General features: G+C 39.1%; 2 protein-coding genes across 2 annotated transcripts in view; both read right to left on the bottom strand.

The window, feature by feature from the left end:
* Window positions 1–13,317, bottom strand: part of CSE1L (chromosome segregation 1 like) — a 415,445-nt gene that overhangs the window by 141,171 nt on the left and 260,957 nt on the right. The window lies entirely within an intron of this gene.
* Window positions 1–13,317, bottom strand: part of ARFGEF2 (ARF guanine nucleotide exchange factor 2) — a 132,343-nt gene that overhangs the window by 34,637 nt on the left and 84,389 nt on the right. Inside the window, exons 20-25 of the mRNA XM_069072365.1 lie at window positions 8,580–8,708; window positions 7,534–7,692; window positions 5,356–5,503; window positions 3,866–3,965; window positions 1,788–1,828; window positions 1,514–1,683 (exon numbers count right to left, since the gene is read on the bottom strand). Coding sequence (XP_068928466.1) covers window positions 1,514–1,683; window positions 1,788–1,828; window positions 3,866–3,965; window positions 5,356–5,503; window positions 7,534–7,692; window positions 8,580–8,708 — 747 coding nt within the window. The remainder of the gene's footprint in view (window positions 1–1,513; window positions 1,684–1,787; window positions 1,829–3,865; window positions 3,966–5,355; window positions 5,504–7,533; window positions 7,693–8,579; window positions 8,709–13,317) is intronic.

Here is a 13,317-nt window from a genome sequence, read left to right as displayed (position 1 = left end):
CCCCCCACGGCCAGCACGGAATGCTTCCTGACTGAATAATTAACTGCTTGGTGCCAAGGGCGAGCCTAAAAGCAACAGAAGGAAGACAAAGAGGGGCAGACTGAAGGTAGACATAAAGAAACCCTTCTCAACAATTAGAATTATCCAAAAAGAGACTGTAGACTACACTGCTTTTGTGGGGAGAGAGTTTCCCAATTAATGGAGGTCTTCAAGCAGAGGCTACATCTGTCAAGGACATCATTGAGGGGATTTCTGTTCAGGATAGATATTCTTAGATACTATAATTCTTTTTTTTTTTTTTTGCCTTTTGGAGGGCAATTTTGGGGTTAAGTAACTTGCCCAAGGTTACACGGCTAGTATTTTTGTGTGGGTGTTAAGTGTCTCAGGCTGGAACCGAACTTGGGTCCTCCCGACTCCAGGGCCAGCACTTTACTCACTGCGCCACCTAGCCGCCCCTTAGATACTATAATTCTATAAGATCACCAAGTCTAACAAATGAAACCAAGACAGGTTTTAAAAGGGAATTATGATAAATTAGACTGGTGATAGCTACAGGATGGCCCAGAGGCAGGAAGACCAGATATCTTATTGCAACCATTCATCTGAGAAATGAAGAGCGTAGAAGAGGGTGGGAGTAGTGCATATATTTAACAGAGGAAAAAGTGATGAGACTTAGTGACTAGATGAAAACACCAAGGGATATCAAGGGGAATCAAAGATGTCTATGGTTTTAAAATCAGGGTGACTAGGGAAAACGTGCACTACCAAAGATTCAGTCATTATTATAAACATGAATAGATAGTATAAACTAAGAGAAGTAGCATAGCATTGTAAATAGAAGGCCAGTTTTGGAGAGAGGAAGATCTGGGTTCCAATCTTATTCCAAACACAAATTGGCTATATAATCATGGGCAGATAATCTAACTTCTCAGGGCTTTAGGTAACTTTCTATACTAAGTAACAGATGAACTGCTAATCTGTTAGTCTGCTCAGAAGAGGCAGTTTCCATGCAATAATTTTCTACACATAAAATGGCAGCTCTGGATCTGCTGTCCTTCCCCCCAAATTAATACATCACACATAGACATACAAACACACATATTCATATCAAAACTGGTTAAGAAAACTTTCTGGTTGTTTGGATTCCAGATAAGGAAGAGTTTCTCATAATATTTTTGATACAGTTAGAGTTTCAATTCACTTGAGACAAAGTTATTTAATCAAATGGGATGTTAAGTAATAACTAAACGAAAGTATGGAATCAATGTACCTAAAAGATAAGCCTGATGTTAAAAAACTTTTTTTTGCTTTTTTTTGGAGGGGGGAAGGTAGGGTAATTGGGGTTAAGTGACTTGCCCAAGGTCACATGCCTAGTAAGTATTAAGTGTCTGAGGCTGGATTTGAACTCAGGTCCTCCTGACTCCAGTGCTCTAATTCATCAAGCCACCTAGATGTCCCTAAATAATTAAGTGGTATTCAAAACATAGGGTTATTTTCAGGCTTGAAAACTTACCTTATTAAAATGGTCTCCAATCACTTGCCATATCCGTGACCACTGCAATCGAATTCTATTCATATTATAGTATGAAATTTCCACAATTTTCTGTAAGCTGAACATGCGTGGATGATGAGGTGAAGCTAGCTCATCCATGGAAACAGCACACAGCCAGCGGACAAAATCAACTATAGGCAAAGATTATCCAGAAATAAAGAACCAAGTTAGCACTTTTCAGCTGCTTTCAAATTAGAAGCACTTGTAAGTTTCCTAGGAAGTTAAATGTACATACCGATTGCATTCCCATCCAGTCTAGTAGATCCAGTAAATATTCTGTGGAACCAATTAAACATAAAATAAACTTTTTTTTTAATAACTTAGGAAGCTTTTAAAATTAAGAATTTGGGAGGAATGGACTTAGAACATCTCAATTTTGAAACTACCAAAACAATAAATCATAATGTACCACAGATATAAAACAGAAAGATGATTAAAATCAGTTGGATGAAGGTATACTTATAGGCAAAAAAATGGCTAACTACTTATGAAAAAAGGAGAAAGGCAGTCAAAGTGTGAAAGAATAGCTTTCCAATCTCTCCTATCTATAACTGAAAGGGGAAAATGGAAACTGTAGAAGATGGAAGAATAAATGATAACACTAAACATGGTGATGTACTGAAAACAAACAGAATAAATTAAATTATAATACAAGGGAAGAAGAGTTTTAAAAGATACTTTGTAATTAATATTAATTAGACTTTGGCATTCAATACAGAATAGTGGATAAGCGTCACAAACAAAATAATCAAAGAAAAAGTCAATGAAAGTCAATATGGAATCTATATGTACACAGTGGGGAATTTACCAAAGGGTAAATACCAATATGGTATTTCTGATTTATCAGTCTGCTCCATGCCAACTCTTGAGGATAGTGGAAAGAAGGATGAATTTGGAATCAGAAGGGCTGGGTTCAAATCCTAGCTCTGTCACTTATTACCTAAAAGAACTTGGGCAGTCACTTATCCATTACAAGCCTGTTTCCATATCTGTAAAATAATGAGGTTAGACTAAAGAACCTCTAAAGATCTTTCTAGCTATAAATTCTATGATCTTGTAAGTCAAATTATCAGAATTATCAGGTCATAGACTTAGCTATGAAAAAGGAACTTAGAGGTCATTTAATTCAAGGGGTTCTTAACCCTTTTTTGTGTCACCTTTTGGCACTAAGAGTGTATAACCTATACCCTGGGCAGTGTCACATGGATAGTAACAGGGTCATTTATTGTTGAGTGTACACCCTTAAAAGAATGGCAGGTTATGCAAGTTTGCAAACAATGGATACAATCATTTCTAATTTGTCAAGGATTTCAGTGTGAAATTTTCTAAACTGGTAGAAGTGACCAAAATAAAGAATTGAACTAAGGGACAGTGATGGTTTGCAATATAAATATTTATAATTTGGGAGAAAGAATGAGAAACTATTATTTTTGACACTGTCACCTCCTGATTATCCAGTTAAGCCTTAGGTGACTCTCTTTATCAAGTATAAAGAGAGTACCTGGGTGTTCTATGAGGCAGGATCCTTATGAGGCTGGACTGTACAACTTCTAAGCAGCTCTTTTGGTGATGACACTGTATGCTCAGTATGGCACAGCAGAAAGAATACTGGCCTTGAGAGTCAGAAGACCTGGGCACAAGTTTGCGCTGTGACCCTAGTTAGCTCTGGGACAATAAGGCAAATCATTTCACCTGCCTGAGCTTCAGTTCTCTTGTATGTACAATGGAGGTACTGGGAGGGAATGCTCTGAACACTGAAAAGGGCCATAGTAGTGGTTTGTTAGTATGTGTTTATGCTAAGGGAATGTGAGCTAGTTTTAATAGCAGCCTATGAAATATAGTTTAGCAGAGGCAATGTGGGACAGTGGAAAGAGTGTTGAACTTGAAGTCTGGACAGAACTGAGTCTGACTTCTGCCTATGACACGTACTTTGTGATGATGGGCAAGTCACGAAATCTCTCTGAAGATCAGATTCCTCATCTGCAAGATCGGGGTAATATACCTACAGCATCTAGTTTATAAAGTTATCATGAAGGTCAAATGAAATACTGTGTGGGAAGCATTTTACAAACTCTAAAGCTAAATGGCAGATGCTATTACTATTAAATCAACTTTAAAAAAGTCAATATATTTCAAGGGCAAATAAAGAATTTGGGGATCATTCACTGAATTATATAATTATAACTTCCTGATCAGCAGTGGCTACTTGGAACTCTTTCCCAAAAGAGCCTCTGGAACATCTTCCCATTGGGGATACACATAGAAATTATCCTAAACTCTCTTTTAAGCCTCATCAGAAGACAAAACCATTACCTGTCAACAGCCACGACCACACTCTGAGAGCTTGTCTCACCAACCGATTCCTGAATGCTGGCCATCTGCCTTTTATCCACTCCACCACCAACTAAGTTACCTGAAACAAGACATATACATTTACATACATATATATGTATATATAAATTCTATTTGAGATAAATTACTATCTTCATGGCTCTGTAATAAGGGAATGTAAATTTATTTGAATATTAACCAAAGAAAAATATCATTTGGTTGGTTAAAAAAAAAAGCAACAACCCTCCCCCCAAATCAATGCATTTCAAAGGCAAGGTAGAGAACTTTAAAATTAAATTAATTATTGTTTTAATTCAAGAGGGCATTAATTCAAGAGAGACAGTACTGAGTGGTAGATAAACAGATGGCCTCAGAGCCCAGAAAATCTGGGTTTAAATCTTACTTCTGCCACATGCTGGCTCTGGAACCCCAGGGCAGTTTACTTAGTCACCCAGTGCTCTAGGCAGCTCCCTTTAACTAGAAGTTTCAGAGAAGATGTCAATCTGCCTTGGTAGAGGGAGTTTCCATACCAAGGGGTTCCTTTTACCAGTGATAGTATAGGTCCACTCCCTATCCCTTCACTTCAAAATACATAAATCTTTAGAAGAGTACTTCTGTTGCCCCAAACACAAAGAGACTAGTGAAATATATGATAACGTTAATTTGGGGATGATCACTAGTGATGGGTTCTCCTGAACACTGTCTTTCCACCTCTTTTCAAGGTATTTGATTCTAGTTTACTCCATTCAATGATTCTGATTCCTCCAGAGGGTCTCTCAGGTATGCTTCGGGACATGTCATTAAGGATTAAGACATGACAGTACAATCTTTCACTCTCACTACATGACTAGCCTACCTCACTCTCTGGTCACACATATCCCTGATTATATCTGACTCATGAAAAAGTAGAGGGAACTTGTATTAATTAGACTGAACAATGTTGGGTACCATTTAGGACCTCATTATCTTCCCATTCTACTTTACAAACAAAGGTCAATCTCCTTCCTCCCTACTCTAATTTCAGTAGTACTAAATGCCAATGATTAAAAAGATAATTGGACTTAACCAACACACACCTACAAATTAGTAAAACAGAAAAAAAATGACAGTTTAGAATCCCCCAAATCAAAGTATCAATAAATATGAACTATTATAAAACCTGCCAAGTATGGCCCTCCTAAGGTAAGAATTAAAATATTTCCAATACCCAATGCCACCCATTTTGGGCATGAAGAAAATTTAGCAAATAGAACAAAATAACTCAGTTTGCTGATTTTATAAGAGATAAACATTTGCTCAACAGTCAATCATGATCAAGGAAGCTGTAAGAGCACTTTTTTTTCTATTAATACACAAAGAGGAAGGTTATCACATGAGGAACAAATCATGACAACACTAGAAAAACGATAAATGTTTTGTCTTGATTTGGTTGCAAATGTTCACCCTCAAATTGTGAGGCCCGTGTGTGTTACCTAATCCCAGGCCCATGAACTCCTCTCCAGCCGATGTATAGCCCTTCAGGCTGCTTTCTCTTTCACGCCCAGATCCAGACAAGTATCGAGTCTTCACCCCGGTTCCTATCAGCTGAGCAAGCTCCAGTTGGCTAATACATTTCAAGATCTACCCAAAACAAGGATACATAGTAGAATAAGAATCTTAATGTTAAAAGTTTGAAATAAAGTCCTTTTATTCTTCATTAAAATCTTTAAAAAAATTTATAATTCCCCTTTCAGGACAGAAATAAATATTGTTTCTTAGGATCTTTCTTAAGATCCCTTTTTAGGATCTATCTAAAGAACAGAATGACCCTGAAGATGGTTATCAATACAATGGCATAAGGATGGTGAGACCACAATGGGGTGGGCGTCAAGAGGGCTGCACCAGGAGTTGAAGCCCTGCATTTGAATTCTATCGCCAGCACTTAACTGGCTGTGTAGCTATGGGCAAATCACAAGTTCTCTGTGTCTCAGTTTCTAGTTCTATAAATAGTTACGCTAGCCCTAAAGCATGGTGTAACAAACATTTACTTTGTGCCTGTTATGTGCCAAGCCCTGTGCTGGATGGGGAGGATACAAAAACAAAAGACAGAGTGCCTTTAATTCTGGAGGACAGTGTAGAGCTATTATTAACAGCAGCAACAACAGAAGCTCACATTTACATCGAATCACTTAGTTATAAGGCAATGCAATATATCATATCAGGTGAACTTTAAAACAATCTTGAGAGGTAACAGAAATTTTTATTATCTCTATTTTATAGATGAAGGAAGGTTCAAAGACTTGTCTAAAGTTTCCCAGACCTAGTAAGTGACTGGTCCTCAAGCCTGGGCAGCTTGACTCCTATGGCTCTTTCAACTCTCTCACCCAAATGCTAACTTAGATACCACGTAATTACAATCAGCACAGAAATGACATCTTCCTTTAGCTCCTATGCCAGTAAAGCTTTGGAACAGGCTTTGCCATTCCCAGACAATAGAGAGCTATCAGGGAGTTCATATAGAGGACAACTGTAAAAGTTGTTAGGCCATGCTAGCTGGTGCAGTGGATAGAGGGCTGGGCCTGGAGTAAGAAAGACTCATGTTCTTGAGTTCATATCTTGCCTCAGTCACTTCCTAGCTGTGTGACCCTGGGAGAATCACTTAACCCTATTTGCCTCAATTTCCTCATTTGTAAAATGACCTGGAGAAGGAAATAACAAACCACTCTAGTATCTTTGCCAAGAAACCCTCAAATAGGGTCTCAAAGAGTGAGACACAACTGAAATGATTAAACAAGTCCATGCAGCAAGTTAGTGATCTGCAACCACTCTCCATATAGAAAATATCAGATGCACTCCACAATAATACCCACAAGGTCACATGCCTGTGACTGTGAAAGATCAGCATGTAGGTTTCCAATTTACTTCCTTAAGGGAGAGTTCTGGAGCGGGGCACTCAAACTCAAGCCACCCAGGACTTCACAAGAGACTTCTAACTTTGGCAGCCTTTGGCCATTGCAAATGAAAAAAACATTTTTTTCAAAGAATTGTTTACGAAGTATTTCCCAAAAGTGCTCTGCCCGATGGGAATATGGGTTGTTTTTCTTGTTGTTGTTGTTTTTTGCTTTTTGGAGGGAGGAGGGCAGGGCAATTGGGGTTGAGTGACTTGCCCAAAGTCACAAGACTAGTAAGTATTAAGCGTCTAAGGCTGGATTTGAACTCAGGTCCTCCTGACTTCAGGGTCAGTCCTCTCTATTCACCACTCCACCTTGCTACCCTGGGAATATGGGTTTTATGAAAAAATTTACACTATTATTATTTATCACCCTAAAACATTAAATACTAAACATGTATTAAAATGCTTATTTGTTGGTTTTTCAAATAAAACAGACTCAATTTACTCTCTTTTGTGCCAAAATTTCCCTAACACCCCTTTCCATATTCCCAGGTCACCTGCAATAGCATTTTCTGGTTTCTGTTAATATATTTTAAGCTCATGAGTGCCCTGTGACCAAATCAGTTTGAGAAATGCTACTTTTTAAAAGTTTAGCCATGAAGGAAAATAGATAGTATTTTTAAGAAACTAGAATAGGCCAAAAATAGTTTTAGGCTACTTAAATACTGGGAAATGTCAGGAGCTGCCCTATAATGCCAAAGGATTTGGAGAGACTGACCTCATGCCAGGAGTTTCCAAGGTAGTTGCCATCAGTATGAGCCACTGTAATAAGTGTCTTTATGGTATCAATGTTTTTCTGTTTCATCTCTGTAATACTGGAGCTAGCAGTCAACAAGGAGAAACGAGCAAGAGCCTGTACATAGGCATCTCGTTCCAGCTGAAATGGAAGAAGGAAGAAGACAGTTAATCAACTCCCAGGCATTAAGTAAATCAATAAGCATTTGAGCACTGACTATATGCCAAGTACTAAACTCTAAGGATCCAAGAATTACAGTGAAGATTAACTATTGTTGTTCAATCATTTTCAGTCATGTCTAACCCTTTGTTTAACTCCATTTAAGATTTTCTTGGCAAAGATCCTGAAGCATTTTGCCATTTCCTTCTCCGGGTCATTTTATAGATGAGGAAACTGAGGCAAAGAGGGTTTACTTCTTCCAGGATTCTGTATTCTAACAGGGGATTTTTGGAGTCACAATGTTTTAATCCCTAAGTGATTAAAAGTCTGTAAAAGCCTGTAACAGTCAAATTTTAGCTGCTGTGGCAAGCTAGCAGAGAAATATTTTGGGACAGGGAACATTTTTTCAAATTGAATACAAGTTGGCATTAAGCCAAATCCTGCTATCTTCCACTAGAGTAAGGGTTCTTAACCAAAGGTCAACATGAATATTTTTAAAAATTTTGACAACTGTCATTCAACATTACTGGTTTTCTTTGTAATCCTTTGTATTTTACTTGATGCATTTAAAAATCTTATTCTGAGAAGGGCTCCTAGGCTTTACAAGAATGCCAGAGGAGTCCATGACACAAGTAAGGAAAAGAATTCCTGCATTACAAGGTGGTTAGCCAAGAAATTACTGTATATGTACATATGAGCCAATCACAAACATAAACACAAAAACAGGTTGGTCTATGATTCTCTGGGCACTGCTGAGAATGCTAAGGTAATGAAATGATTACAAATATTATTTTACAAATTTTCTGCAATTGCACATCCCCAGATATGAAGTCCAGAGCCTCCCAGACCTCAGAGACAGACTTACAGACCTGCATTCCAAAGATACAAGCTATCCGGATTGCACATCTTATTCCTTCTAAGCATAGAGAGGCCACTTCAGTCTCATCACAGTTTTGAAGCCCAATGCTGTATGCAGCCAACAGAGGGGTCCATACCAGCTGGCACAAAGAAAAAGATTATCTTTTGAAGTCATTTTGATCATGTAATAACAGCCTTCTAGAATGAGAAACTAGAAATAACTCACCCCTGATCCTTCTTTATTATGAAGGGAAAACATTAAGTAAAAACATCTGACACCAAAACCATTCTGATGATGAATGAAATATATTGCCTTAGTAGATACCTGTCCCTCTGCTATAAAGGAGGGAAATTATATTTCATTATGTATTCTACAGGTTCATTGATGGTTTTTCAATTACTCAAGAGTTCTGCTTCCTTTTAATGATTCCCTCCCCTACCCCACCCTTATGTTGTTTATGGTTATTGTGTATACTGTTATTTTGGTTCTGGGAACCCCTTATTTTCTCTCTATATACTATTATACTTAGTGATCTCATTAACACCCATGGATTCAATTATCAATTATTTTCAATTTAATTATCAATTATTCAATTCTTATGTTGATGATTCTCAGATCTATTTGTCCAGCCCTAATCTCTCTCTGGGTGAGGAGAGAGATCTTGTCTAGTCTAGTCTTGCATCTCAAGCTACCTAATAGTAATCTCAAAGTTGGTTGTTCCAGAGACTCAATATGTCCAAAACTTAACTCACTATCTCTGTCCACTCATCCACCATTCCCCTCTCCAAATCCTTCTCTCTTCCTAATTTTCTTACTACTACAAAGGAAACCACCATCTTCCCAATCACCTGGGCTGGAAACCTAGGATATATATATGTATTCCTCTCTCTCCTCTGACAATGGCACCACTTTTCTCTCATCACCTCATTTCAGGACTAATGCAATAGCTTTCTAGTTGGGATAAGTGCCGCAGTTCTTTCTCCACTCCAGTTATCTGTCAAATTGTTCTTTCTCAAGCACAGGTCTGATCATGTCGTGTTTCTATTTAATAAACTAGAGTGACTTTCTATTACTTTTATTTTTTATTTTTTAAATGCTTTATTAACTTCTGATTTACGTCGTTCGTTTCCGCCAGATTTTGAGTTACAAATTTTCTCCCTGTTTTTCCCCCACCCATCCCCCCAAAACAGCAGTCCCACAGAATATCCCCACCTCTGATCTGCTCTCTCCCATATTTTCTCCCATACCCGTTTCAACTTTTCCAGTAGGGCATGGTGGATCTCTATATTTCCCAATTATATGTAAAACAATATTGATAATAGTATATATATATTTAAACATTTGATTTTAAAACTTTGAATTCCAGATTCATTCCCTTCCTCCCTTATCACCCACCCTTACTGGGAAGATAAGCAGTTCAGTATAGGTTGTACATGTGTGGCTAATGCAAAACAATAACATAGCAGATATATTGTAAAAGACTGACTATATTTCCCTCCCTCCTATCCCACCTCCCACTTGTTCTATTCTCTACTTTGATCCTGTCCCTTTTCAAAAGTGGGTGCTTCCAACTTCCCTCCCCCCCAGCCTGCCCTCCCTTCCATCATCCCCCCTCACATCCTCTCCCCCCCCTATTCTCCTGGAGGGTGAGATCCCCTATTTAGTGTGTATTTCCCTCCCTCCTCAAGCCAGATTCAATAGGAATAAGGTTGACCCATTCCCTTTTGCCTTCCTATTCTTCCCCTCCATTGTAACCATTTTCCCTTGCCTCTTCTGTATGAGATAGTTGCCCCACTCTGTCTCTCCCCAGCTCCTCTCATTATATCCCTCTCACCTCTTAATTTCACCTTTTAAGTATCATCCCTTCCTGTTATATTGGTCCCGTGCCCTCTATCTATGTATACCTGTAAACATATATACACACATTCACATATGTATTCATATGCCTGCATACCTTCATATAAAGACATATATATAATATATAATATATATTTCTAATCCCTTCAACTACTGATAAAAGTTTCATAACTTACAATTATTGTTTTTCCATGTAGGAATGTTAATAGTTCAACTTTGGCCAAGTGGCTCAGCAAGCAAGAGCACCGGCCTCAGTGCCGGGACGACCCGGATCAAATCCGGGCCCAGACACCCAGCACCACACCCAGAAACAACAACTGGCCGTGCAACCCCGAGCAAGCCACTCAACCCCAATTGCTTAAAAAAAAAAAAAATAGTTCAACTTTGATAAGTTCCTTATAATTTCTTTTCCCTGTTTACCTTCTCATGCTTCTCTTGCTTCTTGTATCTGAATATCAAATTTTCTATTCAGCTCTTGTTTTTTCAGCAAGAATGCTTGAAAGTCCTGTATTCCACTGAATGACCATATTTTCCCCTGAAACAGGATACTCAGTTTTGCTGGGTAGGTGACTCTTGGTTTTAATCCCAGCTCCCTTGACCTCCGGAATATCACATTCCAGGCCCTTTGATCCCTCAGTGTAGAAGCTGCCAGATCCTGGGTTATCCTCATTGTGTTTCCACAATATTCAAATTGTTTCTTCCTGGCTGCTTGTAATATTCTCTCCTTAATCTGGGAATTCTGGAACCTGGCTATAATATTCCTAGGAGTTTTCTTTTTGGGATCTTTTTCAGGAGGTGATAGGTGGATTCTTTCAACCTCTATTTTGCCCTCTTGTTCTAAAACATCAGGGCAGTTTTCTTTGAGAACTTCCTGGAGGATGCTTTCCAGGCTCTTACTTTGGTCATGGCTCTCAGGCAGTCCAATAATTTTTAAATTATCTCTCCTGGATCTATTTTCCAGGTCAGTGGTTTTTCCCATGAGATATTTCACATTGCCTTCTATTCTTTCATTTGTTTGGATCTGTTTAACAGCATCTTGATTTCTCATAAAGTCATTAGCTTCCATTTGCTCCAATCTAATTCTGAAGCAATGATTCTCCTCAGTGAGCTTTTGAGATGCTTTTTCCATCTGGCAAATTTGACTTTTTAAGGCATTCTTCTCCTCATTGCCTTTCTGAGCCTCCTTTGCCATTTGAGTCAGTCTGTTTTTTAAGGTATTATTTTCTTCAGTCAGGCTGTTGACTCTCATTTCATAATTTTCTTGCATTGTTCTCATTTCTCTTCCCAATTTTTCCTCCACTTCTCTTATCTGCTTCTTAAGGTCCTCTATGGCCTGTAACCAGCTTGTATTTTCCTTTGAAGCTTTTGGTGCAGGAGTTCTGACTTCACTGATTTCCTCCTGTTCCATGCCTTGCTCCTTCTTATCCCCAAAATAGGAGTGTAATGTTGGAATCTTCTGTCTGCTTTGTTTCCTTTGCCTGCTCATTTTGCCACTCAATGATTTGACTTTTGGGCTTTTTGCCACAGTAGGACTCTGCCACCAGACAGGGGAGTTTTCGTCTCAAACGCTGGGGTTTTCTCAGCTGCTGGAGGTATTAGATGGGTGCCCTCTCTGAGGTTTCCACACGCTCTGGCAAGCTGTACACACACCCCAGGACCTCCACCCTAGACTGCAATCCAGCTCCAAGCAGGTTAAAGCAAAAGCGATGACCCCTCAGACTGGTGCTTGGTCCCCCTACACTCTGCAGGCCAGGAGCTGAAGCTGCCACGTGGTGCTGGCAGGCTGTGCTGGCGTCTCAGCGGTTTCTCGCCCCGGGGGTAAAAGCCACGCACTCCCACTTACTGGGTCCCAAAGTCCAGAATGCACTGGCCTCTCACCTTGTCCTTCGCATCTATGTGTTGATAAATCTGGAAACGGCCACAGCTGCTGCTGATCTGGAGTCCCTCTGGCTGGCTGCTGGTCAGGCCCGCCCTGGGGCTAAAGCCTCGGTGTGGGGCTGGGCTCGGCTCCCAGAGCGCTGCGCTGGCCGATTCCTGCCGGCCTGCCGGGCTGTTCTCAGCGGGAGGTTAGCTTCTCTGTGTCATTTTGTGGATTCTGCAGCTCTAAAGTTTGTTTAGTGTTCCCTTTTTACATGGATTGGGGAAGGTGGAAGCCGGAGATGCGGGAGGGTCATGCTTCTACTCCGCCATCTTGGCTCCGCCACCTATTACTTTTGTTTTAAAAAAACTGTTTTTCATTTTTATTTCCAAATTCTCTTGGCTCCCCCCTCTTCCACCCCTAACCACTGGGAAAACAAGAAAAACTAAACCCATCACAAATATGCATGGTCATGCAAAATAAATTCCCACATTAGCCATATTTTTTTTTTAAAGCAAGATAAAGAAAAACAAAAAAAAATGTTTCAATCTGTACCCTGAGTTCTTTGGGAATATGGTAGGTTACTGTACTGATCAGAATTACTAAGTATTTTAAAGCTGATTATTTTTACAATATTGGCATTAGCCTGTGTAAATTTTCCTGGGTCTATTCACTTTACTTTACATCAGTTCATATATGCCTTCCCAGGTTTCTCTGAAACCATCCCCTTCACCATTTTTTTGGCCAGGACAATAGTACTCTATCACATTTATATATCATAACTTGTTTAATCATTTCCCAATTGATTCCCTGAGTTTCCAATTTTGTGACAAAACAAAAAGAGTTGCTATAAATAATTTTGGCATGTATGGGTCCTTTGCCTTTTATCTTTTTGAGATATAGCATAGTAAAGGAATTGCTGGATCAAAGGACATGCAGTTTTTTGGGTATAGTTCCAATAGGGTATTAGTGTATCTATTTCCCTGCATAATTTTCCTTTTCTATCATCTTAGTCAATTTGAGGGGCATAAAA

The sequence above is a fragment of the Petaurus breviceps genome, unplaced genomic scaffold (assembly GCF_028583685.1).
Source record: "Petaurus breviceps papuanus isolate PSGF00001 unplaced genomic scaffold, PetGlider_PUasm1.0 90847, whole genome shotgun sequence".
Lineage (NCBI taxonomy): Eukaryota > Metazoa > Chordata > Mammalia > Diprotodontia > Petauridae > Petaurus > Petaurus breviceps.
Note: the sequence above shows the minus strand (reverse complement) of the source record. Positions and strands in the feature narration are given on the sequence as shown.